Genomic DNA, 22,740 nt, shown 5'->3' with positions numbered 1-22,740 from the left:
ATATAAAAGTTTTACTTTATACACAAACAATGTATGGGGTAGCTTGACAAAGGGACCAGTCGGTCTTGTCTAATACGTACATTGTTTATGTATAAAGTAAAATGTTGATCTTACATAAGTAAACCACCTACGTTTCGTCGACACTCTGAGATTGTCATCAGAATCATTCACCAGGTAAGAAACAATACAAGAGGGTGTATCATTTGTTTGATAACGTTGGCATAAAATGACTTAATATTTAATCGCAATCCTCTCAGCATAACGTATAAATGTATCTCTCGTGAAATATTGGTGAAAAGGAACTTACATTGCACGCGGAAGGGAAATTATATTTAATCATTCACTTCAAAGAAAACGTTACTTACAGGGGGCCCTTGGTTCATATCTTTCCTGGCATGATACCGTGGTAAAGATTTGACACCCCATGCTGGACGAAACGAACAGCTTCGGGTATTTACACTCAGCCATGTAGGGCTGGCTCATACCCTTGCTCAGACCAGAGTTACTACAGTTGAAATACCGGGCACAGTTTGTGGGGTCGGGAATCAAGTCGAATGGGTTGGCTTCACAGTGGCTGGATAAAAGGTCTGCAAAGAAAAGAGGCAAGTTACAGAGCTGTTGCTGAACCAGCGCTGATCAATATGAAGTGTACCATGCTGGGTTTGTTTGTTATATAGATTACTGAACCAGCGCTGATCAGTAGGAAGTGTACCATGCTAGGTTTGTTTATTATATAGATCACTGAACCAGCGCTGATCAATATGAAGTGTACCATGCTAGGTTTGTTTATTATATAGATTGCTGAACCAGCGCTGATCAATATGAAGTGTACCATGCTAGCTTTGATTATTATATAGATTGCTGAACCAGCGCTGATCAATAAGGAGTGTACCATTCTTGGTTTGTTTATTATATATATTACTGAACCAGCGCTGATCAATATGAAGTGTTCTATGCTGGGTTTGTTTATTAAATAGATTACTGAACTAACACTGATCAATATGAAGTGTACCATGCTAGGTTTGTTTATTATATAAATTACTGACCTAACACTGATCAATATGAAGTGTACCATGCTTGGTTTGTTTGTTATATAGATTGCTGATCCAGCGCTGATCAATATGAGGTGTACCATGCTAGGTTTGTTTATTATATAGATCGCTGAACCAGCGCTGATCAATATGAGGTGTACCATGCTAGTTTTGTTTATTATATAGATTACTGAACCAGCGGTGGTCAATATGAAGTGTACCATGCTAGATTTGTTTATTATATAGATTGCTGAACCAGCGCTGATCAATATGAAGTGTACCATGCTAGGTTTGTTTATTATATAGATTACTGAACTAACACTGATCAATATGAAGTGGACCATATGTTTATTATATAGATTGCTGAACCAGCGCTGATCAATATGAGGTGTAACATGCTAGGTTTGTTTATTATTTGGATTGCTAAACCAGCGCCTATTAATATGAAGTGTACCATGCCAGGTTTGTTTATTATTTAGATTTCTAAACCAGCGCCTATCAATATTAAGTGTACCATGCTAGGTTGGTTTATTATATAGATTACTGAACTAACACTGATCAATATTAAGTGGACCATATGTTTATTATATAGATTGCCGAACCCGCGCTGATCAATATGAAGTTATCCATTCTAGGTTTGTTTTATATATAGATTGCTGAACCAGCTCTGATCAATATGAAGTGTACAATGCTAGGTTTGTTTATTATATAGATCGCTGAACCAGCGCTGATCAATATGAAGTGTTCTATGCTGGGTTTGTTTATTATTTAGATAGCTAAACCAGCGCCTATCAATATTAAGTGTACCATGCTAGGTTGGTTTATTATATAGATTACTGAACCAGCGGTGGTCAATATGAAGTGTACCATGCTAGGGTTGTTTATTATTTAGATTGCTAGACCAGCGCCTATCAATATGAAGTGTCCCATGCTAGGTTTGTTTATTATATAGATTGTACCATGCTAGGTTTGTCTATTATTTAGATTGCTAAATCAGCGCCTATCAATATGAAGCGTACCATGCTAGGTTTGTTATTATTTAGATTGCTAACCCAGCGCCTATCAATATGAAGCGTACCATGCTAGGTTTGTTATTATTTAGATTGCTAAACCCGCGCCTATCAATATGAAGTGTACCATTCTAGGTTTGTTTATTATATAGTTTGCTTAACCAGCGCTGATCAATATGAGGTGTACCATGCTTGGTTTGTTTATTATTTAGATTACTAAACCAGCGCCTATCAATATGAGGTGTACCATTCTAGGTTTGTTTATTATATAGATCGCTGAACCAGCGCTGATCAATATGAGGTGTACCATGCTAGGTTTGTTTATTATATAGATTGCTGAACCAGCACTGATCAATATGAAGTGTACCATGCTAGGTTTGTTTATTATTTAGATTGCTAAACCAGCGCCTATCAATATGAAGTGTACCATGCTAGGTTTGTTTATTATATAGATCGCTGAACCAGCGCTGATCAATATGAAGTGTACCATGCTTGGTTTGTTTGTTATATAGTTTGCTGAACCAGCGGTGGTCAATATGAAGTGTACCATGCTTGGTTTGTTTATTATTTAGATTGCTAGACCAGCGCCTATCAATATGAAGTGTACCATGCTAGGATTGTTTATTATATAGATTGATGAACTAACACTGATCAATATGAAGAGTACCATGCTAGGTTTGTTTATCATATAGATTGTTGAACCAGCGCTGATCAATATGAAGTGTACCATGCTTGGTTTGTTTGTTATATAGATTGCTGATCCAGCGCTGATCAATATGAAGTGAATCATGCAAGGTTTGTTTGTTATATAGATTGCTGAACCAGCGCTGGTCAATATGAAGTGTACTATGCTAGTTTTGTTTATTATATAGATTGCTGAACCAGCGTTGGTCAATATGAAGTGTACTATGCTAGTTTTGTTTAATATATAGATTGCTGAACCACCGCTGGTCAATATGAAGTGTACTATGCTAGTTTTGTTTATTATATAGATCGCTGAACCAGTGCTGATCAATATGAGGTGTACCATGCTAGTTTTGTTTATTATATAGAGTGCTCAACCTGCTCTTATCAATATGAAGTGTACATGAGGTGTACCATGCTAGGTTTGTATGTTATATAGATTGCTGATCCAGCGCTGATCAATATGAGGTGAACCATGCTAGGTTTGTTGGTTATATAGATTGCTGAGCCAGCGGTGATCAATATGAAATGTACCATGCTTGGTTTGTTTATTATATAGAGTGCTCAACCTGCTCTTATCAATATGAAGTGTACCATTCTAGGTTTGGTTATTATATAGATTGCTGATCCGGCGCTGATCAATATGAAGGGTACCATGCTAGGTTTGTTTTTTATTTAGATTGCTAAACCAGCGCTGATCAATATGAAGTGTACCATGCTAGGTTTGTTTGTTATATAGATTGCTGAACCAGCGGTGATCAATATGAAATGTACCATGCTTGGTTTGTTTATTATATAGATTGCTGAACTAACACTGATCAATATGAATTGTACAATGCTAGGTTTGTTTATTATATAGATTACTGAACCAGCGGTGGTCAATATGAAGTGTACCATGCTAGGTTTGTTTATTATATAGATTGCTAAACCAGCGGTGGTCAATATGAAGTGTACCATGCTTGGTTTTGGTTTGTTTAATATATAGATTCAATGTTTCCAGTCATTTCATCATGCATAAATGTGCATTTTGTCTTTCGACGAATAAAAGTTGCGACATGGGATCGAGATTTTATGCCATTCAGAGTAGGTAAACAGAAATATAGAGGCCTATATCTTAGCAGGTAAATATAATATCATCATGTCCGTTCGAACCCGTTTAACTGTTGTCTGATCCTTTCGTTCTCAATCTTTTTCGAAATTTAACTTTATTATGCTATTAGTAGTCTAGAAAGTAGAAATTACAGTTTTTATATTTGATGTGAATGGTCCCAGACAGTGTGATATACTTACTCGGATTAATCTGAGGGGAACAACTTCTGATCGTTTGATCATACAGGGAAACCTGGCAGGCCTCCACGGAAACAGTCCTGTTTTGGAAACACTGAATGTAGAATTCGGACAACAGACGGCCTGGGAACGGGTTGTTTCCGTCCGGAAGTGACACGCAGCTGGGGAGCCGTTCCTCACACGGTTGACATCCGGGGTAGTTAGGGGGACAATGATTCTGGAGGTAGTCGCCTAAGTAGACAAAGGTGATAATCTAAGTCATTGTGGAGACTCAAAATCATTTAACAAATATAGAATTTAGTTCCCAATATTTTAAAAGTCAATAACATATCAGATATATAGAATTTCAAAATTGATTTCACTCTTAGGACATCTAGTTTATACCATATTTTATAAATGTTTAAAGAAATTTCACTTTGATGATTGGGAAACAAGTACTATTGTACTTATACATAGTCCTTCTCGTCGTTCATAAAAAGCTTAGCTGATAAATGTAGTTAAACTTTTTAATGTTGTTAAAATTAAAATTGCTTATGAATCTTCTTGTTGATTTGATAAAATTTTGGGTAGCTGTAAAAATGTGTACATTTTGATCATACGTTTTTAAATATCAAAATACTAAGAAAAGCAAAATACTTTATCTCTGTTTCAATGTTTAAGAATATCGCAGGCAAGTGGGCAGCGATTTTTTTCATTGGTTTGTAAATCCCAAATATTATTGATATAAAGGGATTGAACGGCGTTATTTAAATGTTCATACCGGCATGAAAATTTAAAAAAAACGCAGCTTAATCCATATATTTACTTTTTACTATAGAACAATTTTATTTATTCATTTTTTTTTAATTATTACTGCGTTTTGTATATGCGTCGTCGTTTAACCCTCAGACTGCCACGGGGCCGATTTGGGCCGATCTGATTTTTACGTTGACTGCCGCAGGTCCGATCTGGGCCGATCGGCTTTTAACGAATTTTGACGTCACGCTCAGCATTGTCCATGACGTCATCAAGTCATGTGACATGAGAAGATCTGGAAACTATTTGTTCTGTGAGGCGATTTATGTTCAAATTTCAATCATTGTAAAAAAAGTATATCGGCATCGCAGACGCAAATATCGTATACCAATGGAAAGCTGAGAAACTGATCTTGAAGCTCGTATTAAAAGAAGATGACATGCTTTCCCCGTTTTTTTAAATACCCGTCCATAGAATAGAGAACAAAATACCCGTCCATAGAATAGAGAACAAAATACCCGTCCATAGAATAGAGAACAAAATACCCGTCCATAGAATAGAGAACAAAATACCCGTCCATAGAATAGAGAACAAAATACCCGTCCATAGAATAGAGAACAAAATACCCGTCCATAGAATAGAGAACAAAATACCCGTCCATAGAATAGAGAACAAAATACCCGTCCATAGAATAGAGAACAAAATACCCGTCCATAGAATAGAGAACAAAATACCCGTCCATAGAATAGAGAACAAAATACCCGTCCATAGAATAGAGAACAAAATACCCGTCCATAGAATAGAGAACAAAATACCCGTCCATAGAATAGAGAACAAAATCTCAACACTAAAGTATCTGTTTCGGTGTCATGTGATAGAGTATGGGTATTTTTCATTTATTTATCTATTTATCTTGGACTTTCTGTGAAAATTCGGAGCAACGGTGTCATTATATTAGAAACTATTCGCGGGCTTTCGTGCTGTAAGCGATGTATTTGAACTTTCAATTCCTCGGAGATATGACGTTGGATACGGTCAGTGGACATATGGCACGGACAATGTGTATAATCCCTTATACACATTATCTGGTATCATTTTTTAAAGTAACTAAACTTCTGTTTTATATACTGTAGCTTTCGGTGAAACAATAGCAAACAGAAACATTTTACAGTGATGTAAACCTATTTTCCGCAGTAGATTTCCATACACACCCTAGGTTTTTTTTATTTATTTTTTTATTTTAATTTTATCTGTATCGCAACTGAGCCAGTGTTGACTGTTGTTCAGATAAGTTGGTTAGATCAATAGTATAAGGGTCTGAGGTCTGTTCGGACCCTGTTTATTTTTTCCCTTTTTATTTCATCTCTTTTTTGTCATTAAAGTTCCATAAGTTACATGTATGTCTCTTTCACTTCGAAGAAATGATTGATCAAGTCTATAGTCAGACTGGAAAAAGTTTCCAGTGCATAATTAGTAACGTAACAGGGGCGCGTTCGGGTTCAAATATATATCATTTTAAAGAAGCTGTGGTTCTCTAAGTCGCTTCAAACAGTTACTAGTTAACGACCTAGTTTGACGAAGATATACGTGCCTCGGCGTGCAAGAATCAGTGAGAATAGGTTATTGTATTATGAACTTGAAGACGTCAATAAAAACATTGTGAAATAGTTAATATAATGTCGACTGAAATATTCGGTACCTTGTTTTGTTTGTCTTAGTTATGTTAACTGAATCAAACCATTGCTAACTTACAAGAAGAATGTCTGGCCTGTTGGTTGTCTCACAAATTCCTCATAAGATGTAAGTAAACATTATTGAATAAAAATGGTTTAACATCATGTTGGGACATTTGAACGCTACACAGGTACCACTAGCCTAATTTTAGTTTCTCTCTCGCTTTGATGGATAACGTTGTCTAAGGTTTTGCTGGCTATTATTTGCTATGAATAGCGTTACGATTGGTTGTTTTTATTCACGTCATATCAGTATCTATTACGTAAACAAAATGTGCCGCCCCAACAACCACCCCATTCCAACCGATTAATTAGGCTTTATATTAGAACTATTAGCGATACCGACAGTATCTGACTGTGATTAGAAGACGAATACATGTACGAAATAGAGGAAATGACTCACCGGTTCTATATGCACGTTCAACTGAACAAAATCGCAACTCTTTCGAAAATCAAAGACTTCCGCCTTCGATTTTTTACTGAGCGTGTAACCCTTGGATTTTGAAATTGCAGGAAATAGAGAGCATCATATATGATTGTGTACAACAGATCTAGATCGTACACACATTCTAATTCGTTGTCATACACTAAAGGTAAAACATTCCACATCTGCAAGTTTCTACAATATAACTTAATATCGGCCGGTATAGCAACATGCGCACTAACTGCTGAATTACATGTAATTATATAAAGTAACAGATAATTATTTAAGCTTTCCATAGAGGTATAACATGTTGTTCTAGGTGATCGTTATAGTTTTATATGATTGTTTAAATATGAAGTAATTCAATGTATTTTTCCATGAAGTTTCCGGAGTATACGTAATTGGGTCTACGCATAAATTGTTGACGTCATAGTACAACGACGTCATTATTGGACATTTCAAAACTACGCTGATTCTTGGCCTGACAGAAAATCAGGGTTATCACTGTGGCAGCGACACTGGCGGAACAGCACAGTTTTAATAAAATTGGCGCCAATAATTAACCGTCGTCATTTGAGCGTCTGACGCAGGGGCATAATTCTCCATGTTATCCGAAGCGAAGCAACAAGACTGTCATTGAACAAGGTTAATATATAACGTCATAAGTAAACCACGTGATACGTCACGAGAGTTTATGCTTTCATACTCGAAAGAAATACATTTCTGCTGGTAACGTTCATATTGTGGGTTGAAGCACAAATGTAAATATAGATGGGATTGATGACGTCATTTCAATTGTCTTAAATCTGACGTCACAATAGGAGTTAATACACCAGTTCATAGACAAAACTCGAAAAGAAAATTGTAAAATCTGCTTAGCATCTAGGCATGTGAAAAATGCCATTTTTGTGATAAAAGGTAAAATAATTCTAGTATAAATGATAACCGTTTGCGTATGAATTGAATGCTAAACCATTCCGCCAGTTATATACGCAATTCAATCAGGTTTATTGATGGATAAACTCACATGGAGCTTGTGGTTGGAATTTGTCTCTGCAGTTGACTTCGGAAAAATTGCGACAGGTGTCTGTAGATTCCTCAAACAGCTGTGGGTATTTACACTCCCGGAGGAACGAACCGCCGATGGCCTGACGACAGTCGTAGTATTGTGCACACTGGAATGGGTGGGGTTTGATTGCGTCTTTGTTTTTCTCACAGAAGAGCTGGACCATTACTGTGTCAGAAAGAAAACTAAATAGTAATGTACTGACAGAACAGAGTTTCATCAAGTATTTACAAGTTTGTCTGGAAAAAACATTTTACAGGGTCATCAACATATTAAATTACCACCAGAAATAGTGATGTGGTCAACTCTAAGCCTATGTAAATTCAACAATTTCCGAAATTTTCTTGACCAAAAAAAAAAATATATACTTATAAATAACACCAAACAAACTATGCCGAATATTATACGCTATAGTAGTACCAATCTTGGTCCTATATGTTCAATGAAAGCTATGTGAAGAATTGCTTGGGTTTATTATTTTCACAACACACTATGCATCAATAACGGTATACTCACTCTCCGTGACGTCATTAACACAGACTCGCGTGCCAGGGTCGTATAGCCCACGATCACACTTCTGTATGGACATTGTCCGCTCGGCCAGACAGACGATGTAAGCAGAGGTCATTGGTTTGCCGGGGTGAAGATGGTTTCCGTCCGCTAAGCCCTCACAGCTGGGGATACGGTCCTCACATTTCTGACATCTTTTATCGGCGGGGTTACATCTGTTCTGTAGGTACTCGCCTGGAATGAGTATTAGCTTTATTAGATTGTAAACAAACTACAAACGTATGTTAGTGCTCTTCTTCAAGCCACAACACATTTGAAAAAGTGAACATGTTCTGTACTCGCCTAAAAACAAGTATCAATCTGGTTAGTATTAGACAGAATCAAACAAATTTTCTTACTCGTTTTTAATAATTTCTCTCTGTGTCCGAACCATATATAGTATAGCTATTTCATTTGGTGGAATCTGAGCAATAACTGTTGCACATACATGGAAGTTTGATGTCTTTACGAGTGTCGCAAATGACGTTGGTAAAGTTCTGGCACGCGTGAGCCTCGCTGTTGAACTGCATCGGGTACGGACACTCCCTGAGGAAGGTCTGGGCACGTTTACTAGCATTCCCACAGTCAAAGTACTGGGCACAATTCAGCGGGTTGGCCTTAATCACATCGGGGTTAGCCATACAGAACCCGCGAATGGCCGCTGTAAATAGATAGTCAATGTGAGATGACAAAAGATAAGGCGACCAGAACTAGATATACCTTTTTTTTAACTATGACCAATATAAATGGTTATGTTAGAGTAGAATATGATTATAACGAGGGTGAGTTAACGTTACAAAAACATCAATGATTTAGTTTCGAATACTGTGAGTTATATGTATTCCACATCGTTAACCTCACTTTAATGTAATTGAAAGTACGTTCGTGTCTACATGTTTATTTTGCATACTTTGAAAACTTTATTTTACTTTGTTAGCTTAAAAATGATTTAAACATGAAAGGCTACCTGCAGTTAGGGCATTTGTACAACGACCAGTAGCAGGATCGAAAAATCCCTCCGCGCAGGACCGTACAGCGACGGTTCTGTTCCGGAAACAGACGATGTAGTACGTGGAAAGTTCACGTCCCGGGAATGTGTGATTTCCGGCCTCCTTCCCAATACAGCTAGGCAGACGCTCACTACAGGGACGACAACCCGTTTCCTGTGTAACTGCACATGTGTTCTGGTCGTACTCACCTGGCAAAAAAAATCAACATGGAGACGAAAAATTGGCTTTCGTATTTTTCGTGACTACTTGACCTTACGAGGTGGTCGACTGTTGGTTGACTTTCAGTCCTTGAGTTTGGACGCTGAATTGTCTGCCACAATTTACATTAAAAACCAGTTAAAATCCATTGTATCCACAATCGAACATGTGTAAGGTTATAAAGAGGCCCTGTATTTCTGCAGACGTTTCTTTTATACCCTATCGCACTAAAAAAAAAAAAAAAGACGACCATCAGCTGCTATATTTTAATATTTTACCGGGCTACGATTGTTCAATTTAATCCTGAACAAATTAAGGAGGCCTGTACCCTTGGAATAGCTAGGAAGATGTTATGCTATTCTGTAGTGGATGACGGGAGTTTGATTTTGCTATTCTACGGACAGAGAATGTTACGCTTTACCCTTGACCTGGCTAGCAATGTCACAATTGAAGCCTCTGATACTTACATGGAGCCTGAGGTATCGAGGCGGTGCCACAGTCGACTTTATCAAACTCGTCACATCTCTTTGTTTGCCGGTTGTAGAGGAGCGGATATTGACATTCCTGTACGAACGCGCCGTACATGCTCACCTCGGAGCTACAGTTGAAGTATTTCGCACAACTACCAGGATGAGCAATTTGGACGTTCGGGTTGAATTTGCAAAATGGCTTGGGATTTGCTGGTAAGGAAAAAAAGATTGTATGAGCACGGAAACTGGTCATTATTTGAGATATGTACTGTCTGACAATTGTTAAGTTTTCACGAATACCCCTGATTTTACCACTGTGCTTATAATGATTTATTTGAGATGGCATTCAATAGATATATATAATTTATTCAAATATGTCTTAAAGACATATTCGCGATATCATTTGACTCGCTATTGGTTCTCTAGATGCATGAACCAAAAATAATTTTGTTTCAAATGACTGATATGAAACATATCTGATTTTGCAGTAGACAAGTATATATATATATGTCATTTGTTAGAAAATACTGTTTTGAATACTGTAAAACCTCATTATAATGCCACTGGTTTTGTCTGTCATAACTTTTACCAAAATCATTCTGCGAGGTCCTCATTCATAATGTTCTGCACGATTTATCATCGAATTAGAATATATATACTGTAATCATTTATAACGCCAAAATACCACTACATTAACTGAGGCAATAGATAGAGGTTTTACGGTATACCATCAACCTGTCAATGGAAACACTTACAGGCGTCGATCTCGAACTGGCAAATCTTCGTCACTGGGTCGAAATATCCACGTTCACATGTCCTTACAAAGATTGTGCGATTCTTAAAGCATGTGATGAAGTAAGGCGTGTTCTCGCGGCCGGGGAACGTGTTGTTTCCATCAGAGCGACCAATACAGGGCGGAAGTCTTTCTGCGCATGGCACGCACGCCGCAGATCCGGGAGTGGGAATGCATTTGTTTTGAAGATATTCACCTGTAACAAAGCATTGTAAAAATAAGAAAATATGGGGTGGTTTTTTTTAGCTTTAATGATAAAACATATATGGATTGAACGGCGTTTTTAAAATGTTCATGCCGGTACGAACGCAAATCAGTTACTTAGTACATGTACATCCATATTAAACATGCCCTTACATGTACATCCATATTAAACATGCCCTGATGTTAAATATGGATGAAACCGATTTGCGCTCATACCGGCGTGAACGTTTTAAAAACGCCGTTCAATCCATATATGTTGATGGCATTCAATCGCAATGAATAACAAAAGTATGTCACTTTCACGTGGCCTTTAATGCCCTGATATTTCCGTGTCGGTTAGCCTTGAGAGTTTAGTCAACAGCATAGCCACCACATTTTGGTAGATACTTACAGGGTTGGATAGGCTCGAAACGGGTGTCACAGTCTACGTTACTGAAGTCCTGGCATGACATTGTTGTCCTGGAGAAGAGCAGGGGATACTGACACTCGTGGAGGTTCCGTCCGTAGGCACTGTTTGGCCTACTGCAGTCGTAATACTGGGAACACAGCATATCATTGGCTACCATATCGTTAGGTTTGAAAGCACAGTAGGGCTCCGGGTCGACTAGCAGGAAAAAACGTACATTGATTATTGCAGTAATATAGGTTGATAATAAGTATGGGAGTTTTGTTCGTTGTCTTGCTTTTTGGTGTTATGGAATGGAATGTATTATAAGCTTACTCAAAAGTATACATTCAAAACTATCTAACGCTTACATAAAACTATCTACTCAAAACTATTCACAAGCTTTCTCAAAATTATCCACTTCATACTTTCCACAAGTATATAAAACAATCAGGAAGTTTACTTAAAACGTCCTACAAAAAATATCAACAAGTTTACTTAAAACTATTTACTCATAACTATTCAGACACTTTCTTAATATATCAACTGTCTACAAGCTTACCTCAAGTTGTTCTCTCAAAACTATCTCCAAACTTACTTAAAAATATCCACTTTAAACCAAACACAATGCTTACAGTCCAACCTGTTCGACAGACCATCTTTTTAAAGAGGACCCATGTGTTCTGAAATACTATTAAATCCCCTTCACTGAAATAATATTCATAGCTGAATCATTATTAGGAGACCACTTAATGGACTTCCTGAACGTGATCTCTAGATACAGAGTTGACTGTACCAATCTTCGTCAGTGGCTTCAAACGAAATGAATGTGGATAAAACAAACTTTCAAATGGTATTATTTCTGTTTTTCTGTTTAAATTGTTTTCAAATACCCAAATATCAAATAAATGTATTTCTACAAACTACATCGGAGGGTTGTGTTATACTGAACACCACTCATCTTGACTAAATGATACTCTGAAACTAAATCACGCGTTGATCCTGATTGAAAGGCTTAAACACTGAGGATTGCTATCATGTGTTGTTCTGTAGTAGTTTAAGAACGCGTTTTATTAAGAAAAATAACTATGAAAGACCTAGCATGTATAAATTTATCCAACTTATGGAAACAGTGAACAAAAAACAGTTAACAAATTTAGCCAAACTATCAAACTGAGTAATAAGAAAAGACTATGTACCATATAAAGAGGGATGTCTCTCTACACTATACCATGGATATGTGAGTGTGTATTTACGTGTGTGTGTGTATTTGTGTGGGTGTATTTGTGGGTGTGTGTATTTGTGTGGGTGTATTTGTGGGTGTGTATATGGGTGTGAGTGATTGTATTGTTTATCCTTGTATATATGTTTATTTTGTACTGATGAGTCGTAAGGTTCAAGGTAATAAAGAACTGAACTGAATAGTGCGTAGGAACTCGTGAAAGTGTTATAAACACGGTAATACCTGGGTCAAACTTCAGGGTACATATCCGCGCGGCGTGGTCATAGTAACCGGTAGCACACGGGTCTTGGCTGGTGGTCCTGTCATCCTTACATACTATAAACATATTCCGTTGCCCTGGGAATGGATTATTTCCGTTCGGCAGACCAACGCAAGATGGAAACGACTCCTCGCAAATCGAGCAACGGTTGTTAAGGCAACGCATGTTAGCCTCGTACTCGCCTGTTAACAAAAAAAATTACATTAAACAAACTCTTCATTGATTTTGTTTCGGAATTATTAAGCATATAGTGTATTATGTCTTGAACAGATAATGACAATTATATGAGTAAGGGAGCTGATGGTTTCCCTACTGTATTTGCCTGAATGATAAGCTAAGAGAAGACTGATTTTGATACCTGTAAATTCGCAACCTTAACACCGAAGAGCGAATACTTGCAACGCTTTACAACTAATTCACTTACTTATATCAATACATGTATTTAGAGAGAAAAAAATATGGATAACAGATGTAAAACAGCAAATGATCATATAAACAAGCAAACGATTATTGCGTATCGATAGTCCTTCAAGTATACTTACATGGTCCTTTCGGTATAGGTCGGGTGCCACAGCCGACCTGGTTGTATGGTCTGCATGCGTTCAGCTGTTCGTCGAACAAGTCTGGATAGTTACATTCCTGTTTGTAGCTGCCGAAGTCCGTGATCATCATTCGACAGTCGATGTACTGAGCACAGTTATCAGGGTCTGATGCCATCGCACTGGGGTTAACCCTACAGTATGGACCTGGATTTACTGTAACAAGAAAGGCAGATGTGAAGTCACTGTCTTAGTGGGGTACCTAGCAAAATCTAAGAAATCAATTGTAGAACAGAATGGTACGATGATTGACAAAACGGCTTCATCCGGGGGTTCAATTTTATAGTGCTTGCTTGACGTTTAAGTGCAAACGCCATTCCTAATTGTTTTTATTATTATTTTATTACACTACCTATGAATAATTGTTTTTATTATTATTTTATTACATATTTTATTACACTACCTATGAATAATTGTTTTTATCATTATTTTATTACACTTCCTATGAATAATTGTTTTTATTATTATTTTATTACACTACCTATGAATAATTGTTTAAAAAGTTTGTGATTGGTTATTTCTCTCCTGTACTTATTCCGAACGATTGCCAAGAAAATATCTAACTTAAAGTTACTTCATCTGGTAAATTATAACCAGATCATCAGCTACATTACGCACGTGGATCCAAGACAACAGAACAGGCGCCAGCGACTGGATCAAAGACTGGAGTAGTGTTTGGACATTTCTTAACGTCGTATGTCCTCTCGTCCGCACATTGGACGAACCATTCCGGTCTGTTTGGTATGGCATGTGGTCCATCCCTCGTCTTGCCCACACAGCTGGGGTGTTCCTGTTCACACGGGGGACAGTTACCGTCGGGAGAAGTACACTGTCTCGTCTTTTCGTAATCGCCTGTAGTGTATACGTTATAATCACTTTAAACGTCCAATTAAATGATCAACAACATTTAAATAAAATATCTTATCCTGGGTAATTATTTGTAGAAGGTTGAATATTGAGTCACTTCGAGGTTCTTATATATCGCTTTATCACAACCTAGTTCGCATGTAGTCTCAAATCGGGTCACTAATTATTATCCGTGGTTATGGGGCCTTTGCAAACAGCCAATATCTTTTTCAAGTCCCTGGGGAGCTTACAGCCGGTACTGCATTTTTGCGCTTACAGCTAGCATTCAACAATTCTAGCACTGCCCAACCACGTATTCATTTACAGCTCAGGTAGACTGGAACAAGCGGAGTAAAGTATCTTGCTCAAAGATATAACACAGTGCCGTGCCGTGACTCGAACCCGCAACCCTTCGGTCAGCGAGCCCGGCGTCCTACATGTACCACTAGACTAGCGTGCCTCCTTAATGGCAGGTCCAGATCTTGATGGCAGATATATATCCAATCAAATTAGTTTAGGTACTGTCCAACGAAGTTTCAGTGTTTGAAATGGTCTAGTGGTAAAACACTCACTAGCTTTATAGCATTTTGCCCAAATAATTAAACTTGGTTTTTCTAATGATGGATTTTTGCTATTAACAGCGAAAGAATATATCTACTGAACAAACGTTACAGTATTCAAAACACGACGTTAATGCAAGTTCTAGTATGTCTAACATGCCAATAATATTCATTTTTATTTATTTGATTAATATATTACCCAGAGTTTTGTGGTTTGTTTGTTTGTTTTTCCGGTTTTTTAATTCGGCACCGCAATTGCGTCTCCATAAGGGTCTTTACGGGGATTACAACTGTACTTACAAGGGGCTTTGGGTTCCATCCGGCTTCCGCATTGAACTTCTCTGTATGGTTTGCAGACTCCATCTCTGCTGTCATACAGTGTGGGGTAGGGACACTCCTCCTGGTAGTTACCAAGCTGTGTTCTCTCCTGGGCACAGCTTATGTAGCGAGCACAACTCGCAGGGTGAGGGAAGGCGGATGTAGGGTCACGCTGGCAGAACGAGGCGGGGTCAGCTGCAAGTGGACAATGGCCACGTCATTTAATACAGCCAATTAGAATTGTCTTCAAATTTAAAACACTTTGTAACAATTTAGAATACATAATAATAATTTTAAATACTTAGTATTAATTTGAAATACTTAGTAATAATTTGAAATACTTTGTTAATTTAAAATACTTCGGAACAATTTAAAATACTTCGGAACAATTTAAAATACTTCGGAACAATTTAAAATACTTAGTATCAATTTAAAATATTACAACAAGTAATGCAATAAAGATTATTAATCAATCCAAAAGGATTACAAAGCAACGAATTTAATAATGACGATTTTGTGTATATTTATATTTCGTAAAATCTGTTTCTTTCCTTTTTTCAAATATAGACAAATGAAAATTAATTTTCGTTATAATTGATCAAGAACAAACAAACACATAAAGTTTATGACAGGTCTCCAAGAAAATAAAAACACAGCTGTTAATGCACGCAACATGTAGTAAAAGCGTGCATAGCATAAGCAAAAGCAGGTGACAAGCAATTTTGTTAAAAATGACCTTATGAAAGTACTGAGTATTTCTTTATTAAATTATCTCTCATGTTAAACAAATTATGTTAAAGTACTGTCCCTGTTGAAACAAAAATTGGGATAATGAAAACGTGATTTATTTCAAAATTTTCAGTAAATTGACAAACATGTTGGTATATATATTATAGCTGTGATTTTGTCGTCTTAGGTATAATGATCTGTACCTAAAGAACGGTATGCATTGCACTTGTTTGAGGGAAACATGAATAATTGTATATCCTCTGCGTTACGTGTTTCCACAGGGCTTTAACTTTGGGCAACATGATACGCCTCTGATAAACAAAAAATCGTGTCTCCCTTAAAAAAGGTATAAGTGAACACATTATAGCTAAAGACATCGAACGTGAACGCACCACACAAAGGATTGGTAAGAATGGTATATGATATGATTATAAGTAGTAAGTACTATTAAAAAACTACTCTGCGATAAGCGTGACTCACTGAACTATGGGATGCCAATAGCACTATAGACACTAGCCACGGAATCACTAGCTACCCAGTTCTCCGTCTTTGCGTATTGCAGAGTTATCTTCTCTTGAGAGCAGGTATTGATTGTTACGCCATTTGTTTGTGAGAGTAACGTCATCAATTTTTGAGAAAACGACGTAATTTTCTCACACAAACCAATGACGTAACAATCAATACATGCTCTCAAGAGAAGATAACTCTGCAATACGCAAAGACGGAATAAGTATAGAACTGTGCCACTGTCCTGATTGACTACATGAGAAGCAGCTAGGACGAAGTAGAGGCGAACTAAATCTGTACTCCATTGAGATTATATACAGTATATCTAAGACGGGCTATTATGTACTGAAAATAAACTGTTAAGGTCAATCGAAAAAATGCGTTTTCGCTTAACCTAGATTTAAATATGTACTTTAACTCTTTAAACTAATTAAAAAACAAGGATTGTAAAATAATGAAATGTTTTGAAACAAAATGGGGGAAAATCGAGTAAGTGCAAATACGGACCTTAATTTTTCCAGAACTAAAAGCGGAAACACAATTAATTTGTTTGGCCTAAGTCAAACTATAAAATGTCAGGGTAGTATGCATTTGTTCATTACAGCAACAAGAAATTAAACATGTAATACAGTCTTATCGAATTAACCTGACTATACTATGTAAGAAGTGACATATTTATGTATATCTATATGTGTAGCCGAAATATACGTGATGGTCAGGAGCAAACTACAAACTTAGCAAATATGAATAGGTGAGAGATTAAAACGTTGCAAGAAAGCGGTTAATGAATTTAGCCGAGCATATTTCCGTAGTTAGCTGAGCTCATATCCGTAGTTAGCCGAACTTGGTGTAGGTATGTAGATAACGACTCACCAAATAATAGCATGACTTGAAAAATAGATATTTTTTTCTTTCAAATAACTTCTTTATCCACGCAATTTGTGCAGAAATTACCTCCATTTCAGCAAAATGGCGTGTGCTTCGCATAGATATAAATGGGGTTTTTTTAAGGAAACAGTAACGACCATTCCAACGATGTCATTCGTATTTGTACACTCACAAAATATTTGATCTGTGAGGAATATTTGGGTGCATTTCCAGAGCACCTTTCTGATCCGTACCATTGATCTCAGCCTTAATAACGCTTTAAAGTATTTCCCATACACTGTAACCTGTAATTAATTAACAGGCCCCTATGATGGTAAAGTGAGTTGATATCTACGTTGTTAGGTAGGCTAAACTTTGCAAAAACGCTTAAAATGATATACATGTATTGTGCACAATTTATGCTAGGTGTGCATCTTGATTTATAGAATACGTTACGTTGAATATCAAGCAAATCATCGGTGCATGCGCAATGTGCATACATAAAGCTATTCTAGGCGGTGTATATTATCGACAGCGTCTCGTGCGAGCTCTACTATACAGTATCTTACAGGGGTTGATGGGTGGGATACAGCGTCCAGTGAGAGGGTTGTAGATCTGAGGAGTACACGAGTACATCTTGACGAACTTTCCCACAGAGCATTCGAAGTAAAGATCCTCGGTGCCCGTCAAGGCGTTGTTCCCCTCCAGGAGTCCGAAACAGTCCGGGAGTGACCTACACAATCCAGACATGGGGTCAAACAAAGAGGAACCGCAATCTCCCTCAAATGCAATCTCACCGTTCCTACAGGTAATGTAAAGACGGTTGTTGTAAGGTATGGCGAAGTTACCATCAGCAGCACACGCCGGGAACCCACACTGGCGCGTGACGGGGTCAAACGGAAATGGAGCACATGATTGGATAAAAAGTAGAATTCCATTCTCACAGTTGAAGTAAACGAAGTCGTTGTCGGGAATAGAGTTCTTTCCGTTTGGCTTTGAAGAACAAGATGGCGACGCTTGACAATTGGAGGTTATTGGATTGTAGGCTAATGGATCACATGTACCGCTCGACACTCTAAGTCCTCCTTCACATCGGATCCAGTCCGAGTCTGATCCAATAAAAGAGTTATCTGTCCCTGAAATTGGATACGTACTATCGGCTAGTTGACCGCAATCGAGAGCCTTACATTGTCGGGACTCAGGATCAAAGGTTGATGGCGCACACGATCCTGTCTTCAGATAGTAGGAGTTTCTACAGACGATAAACTCGGAGATGGAACCCGCCAGAGCGTTGTTTCCGTTCGGACGTCCTGTACAGCTGGGTATGTTACATCTTCCTGTATCCATGTTGAAGGTCTCAGGTGCACACGAGGCCATCTCTATGTACCGACCATTGCGACAGGTGAAGTACTCGTTGGGTAACTCCAGCATAGGGAAGTTCCCATTCAGCCCTGCACAGTCGGGATGCGTCAGACACTCTCTTGTCTTCTCGTCAAATGTGAACGGCGCACAAGACATCTTATCCACGTATTTACCGTTCTGACATATAAAGAAATCCGTTTTCTGTCCAGGTATAACGTAATTTCCGTCAAGCAATGCTGCGCACGGTGACTGTACGCAGACGCGGTCAACAGAATCGAAGGTATCAGGTGCGCAGGATCCTTTGCTGACGTAGAGTCCATCCATGCACGTGAAATAGTCTGTATCCGTTCCTGCGATTTGATGGTTACCGTCACCGTATCCACCACAATTGTAGGGGGCGACACATGTCCTAGCGATCGGGTCGTAGGATCCCAAAGCCCCTCTACATTGGTCGATACTGACAAACATGCCGCCACTACAGACAAAGTATTTGTCTTCAGTGTTACTGACAGGATGGCGTCCGTCCGTCCGTCCGACACAACCGGGGAAGCGTATATCACAAGGCTCACACGAGGGGTCCGGACAATATTGGTTATAAATGTAGTCGCCTGGAAGAGTAAGCTTGTGAACATGACATAGGTCTTCTTGTGTACTTAAAGAATATTCTTTACCAAACAGATGCATATCAACAGTGCGATCTGGAGCCATTTTATGTGATCAATCAGACACGAAACATCACATTACTGTTGATACCCTGTACGAAATCAATTCTATCAAAATTATTTAAGAAGAACGCGAATGTTACACCTATAGCCAGTGTTAATCGAAAGGTAAAATCCGGAGTGTTCCGAGAGCTGCTCTATTATAAAAAAAACACTCGACTATTCAGATGTTAGCACACCGTGTTGCTGGTTATTGGTCAGTTGTATCAATCATGTGTTAATCACCTACACTGCACCTTAATCGTTTTTACAAAACATCAATAATTAAAAGTTAAATTGTAGCCACAGAAAAAAATGTATTTAAATCCAGGATTTTGTAATTTAGGCAAAGTAAATGCAAGACATATTTAAAATTAAGAACCTAAATAGAAGTGATAGCGTTTATTCCACATATTTCATCGAAACTACACAAAACGATTGTCGATTACAGACGATAAAGTACATGGTACAGGGGAAAAACAGGCAGGGTAAATAGAATTTCAACATTTTTTATTTTATTTCTTTATTTCTTTATTTTCAAAATACTCAATATTGAAAATAAAACAAAATTTGCCTCAGATGTTATATATACTTACTTACCTGAGTTGGTATTTTGGACTATACTTACAAGGATTCTTGGGTTCGAATCTCCATCGGCAGTTAGCCTGTTTTGGTGGTACACATTGAAGCTGGACAATATTGAAGAGCTCGGGATAGGTACATTCCCGGAGGTAAGGACCGAACACGCGATCATCCCGGGAGTCGCTGCAGTTATAGTACCGCGCACAACCGGCCACGTGCGGGAACACGGTCAGGGGGTTCTTCATGCAGAATTCACGGACAGACGCTGTGACATAAAAGGCAGAGTAAAGCAGAGAATAGTTAAATAGTGAACAAAAATCAGAATTTTGAAGAAAAAATATCAAGTTTATCAAATAGAGTTAATATACTTTTGAAATAATCAATAAATCAGTTAAGCACTAAATAGTGTTGGGGTGTATCATTTTTATCTCGAAAGAGTAACATAATGCATAATTAACTTCATGTGGATCAGGCAGAAATCCCACTTACGAAAATGTATATTTTTTCTGTAAATTCAATGAACATGCTAAAAAAAAAATGATACACAAAACGATATGTTAACTGAACAGTCAAAGTCATTAAAACACACTTAGAGCATTCGAACACACCTTTGAGCAGGTATTGTTTATGTCACATCTTTGAACAGGTATTGTTTATGTCACATATTTGAACAGAAATTGATTATGTCACACCTCTGAACAGGTATCGTCTATGTCACTCCTCTGAACAGGTATTGTTTATGTCACATCTTTGAACAGGTATTGTTTATCACATCTCTGAACAGGTATTGTTTATGTCACACCTCTGAACAGGTATTGTCTATGTCACACCTCTGAACAGGTATTGTTTATGTCACACCTCTTAACAGGTATTGTTTTTGTCTAAGAGGCCACGACATATTTGCAAATATGTTTTTTCTTGTGATTTAAGAATCTTGCCGCAATAATATACGCACGAACTTTACAGAGAATGTTAAAGGCTTTGAACACGTTTTCGCGATGCTATACCTGGGTCGAGCTTGGTGGTACATCGTCGGAGGGTGGGATCGAACACGCCATATCGACAGATGCCGACAGACCGCGTCCGTTCTAACATACAGGAGATGTAGAAAGAGGTCAGTTGGCGGTCGGGGAAGGTATTGTTTCCGTCCGGGCGTCCGACACAGCTGGGGGACCTCTCCTCGCACGGCAGTTGACACATGTGTCCGTTACACAAATTCTTTGTGTTGTTGTACTCGCCTGAAAACGTTTGTTTCTACGATTAGACGACATTTGACTATGTTTCTGAAGATTGATTTTGGATTGCGTTGCATTTGCCAAAAGAAAATACAAAATACTTTTAAATACAGCACGTCAGGTATACATCGAACAAAAGGTTAAGGGAGACCGGTATGGAAGAAAGTCTGATATTTCAATAACGAGGTGATTTCCAAATGTACAATTTTTCCGTATAAGATTTAACCACCTGTTACTTTGTATATGGATACGATTAACAAGTTAAATGCTTTAAATTGTTTCTTCACGTGTACAGTGAAAGATATATAAATCAATCAATTATCTACATATAGACACTTACAAGGAGACTTTGGTTCGTAGCGACTCCCACAGCTGACTTCGATAAAATTTACACATCCAGATTTTATGTCGAACAGTTGAGGGTAGGGACACTCCTCCGTCATACTGCTTAGCCCTCGGGTCGGGTCCACCTTACTACAATCGATGTAGCGCGCGCAGTTCGTGGCGTCCGGTATCAGGGCCCGTGGATTACTCACACAGTCACCACCTCCATTATTCCCGGTATTTGGGAACGTGTCTGGGTTAACTGTTTGAAATGAAGCAAGTTCGTTAAGTTATTTTATATTGTATACCATCACACAAAGTTAACTCCGAGAACCTCCAACGCTGGCCAGTGTTTTATAGGATGACGATGCTATGCGATCAAACGCTCCTCAAAACTTTAATCGCACGATATAAAACAAAATACTAGATATTATTTAAATAATGAAAACTGCATACTTTTCAGAGCAACAAAAAGTAACAAAAGTAAACAGCTTACATGGTCCGCCTCCATTTCCGGGAAATATCGGTGCACCTCCTGTACACGACCTCGTTCTGGGGTCAAATATTGCAGCATTTGGACATTTCGAACTGGAATCAACCGTTCTGGATCGGAAACACTCGATATATGCAGGAGTTCCTTCCCTTCCCGGAAACACATGGAGTCCGTCGGACAGACCTGCGCAGCTTGGAAAAACTTGCTCACAAACGGGACAGTTTGCCCCTGAGCACGAGTATCTTTGGTAATCACCTTAAGGAAAGAGAAATAAAGATTCTTCAAATCAGTGACACTTCATTTTAAAATCAGGTAATCCTCTCCTCAGACAGAACGAAACACTGAATCTTGATCTACGGGGGTAGGATAATAACCACTCTCATTAAGGTCACAATACGATCTTTTCAGTTTTTGTAAGACTTTTTCCTAATTTAACCAAAATGATCGATAGTGTTATACAATGTATCTCTAAAAACATTTTCATAGCCATTATAATACATCGTTTTGTTTTTATATAATAAAATAGTGTCGTAGTA

The 22,740-nt window shown here is 38.0% G+C and overlaps 1 protein-coding gene across 2 annotated transcripts in view; it reads right to left on the bottom strand.

Moving 5' to 3' along the window:
* LOC110448080 overlaps positions 1–22,740 on the bottom strand; it is a 58,747-nt gene that overhangs the window by 2,286 nt on the left and 33,721 nt on the right. For both annotated transcript variants that reach the window (XM_021494122.1, XM_021494123.1), the window contains 18 exons: positions 22,208–22,459; positions 21,728–21,973; positions 21,160–21,390; positions 20,199–20,417; positions 18,077–19,477; positions 15,387–15,599; positions 14,299–14,532; positions 13,624–13,836; positions 13,045–13,263; positions 11,586–11,798; positions 10,953–11,186; positions 10,195–10,407; positions 9,487–9,717; positions 8,968–9,180; positions 8,487–8,714; positions 7,932–8,138; positions 4,016–4,243; positions 366–587 (listed from right to left, as the gene is read on the bottom strand). In XM_021494122.1, the coding sequence (XP_021349797.1) occupies positions 366–587; positions 4,016–4,243; positions 7,932–8,138; positions 8,487–8,714; positions 8,968–9,180; positions 9,487–9,717; positions 10,195–10,407; positions 10,953–11,186; positions 11,586–11,798; positions 13,045–13,263; positions 13,624–13,836; positions 14,299–14,532; positions 15,387–15,599; positions 18,077–19,477; positions 20,199–20,417; positions 21,160–21,390; positions 21,728–21,973; positions 22,208–22,459 (5,217 nt within the window). The remainder of the gene's footprint in view (positions 1–365; positions 588–4,015; positions 4,244–7,931; positions 8,139–8,486; positions 8,715–8,967; positions 9,181–9,486; positions 9,718–10,194; positions 10,408–10,952; positions 11,187–11,585; positions 11,799–13,044; positions 13,264–13,623; positions 13,837–14,298; positions 14,533–15,386; positions 15,600–18,076; positions 19,478–20,198; positions 20,418–21,159; positions 21,391–21,727; positions 21,974–22,207; positions 22,460–22,740) is intronic.

The sequence above is a fragment of the Mizuhopecten yessoensis genome, unplaced genomic scaffold (assembly GCF_002113885.1).
Source record: "Mizuhopecten yessoensis strain PY_sf001 unplaced genomic scaffold, ASM211388v2 scaffold3819, whole genome shotgun sequence".
Taxonomy (NCBI): Eukaryota; Metazoa; Mollusca; class Bivalvia; order Pectinida; family Pectinidae; genus Mizuhopecten; species Mizuhopecten yessoensis.
Note: the sequence above shows the minus strand (reverse complement) of the source record. Positions and strands in the feature narration are given on the sequence as shown.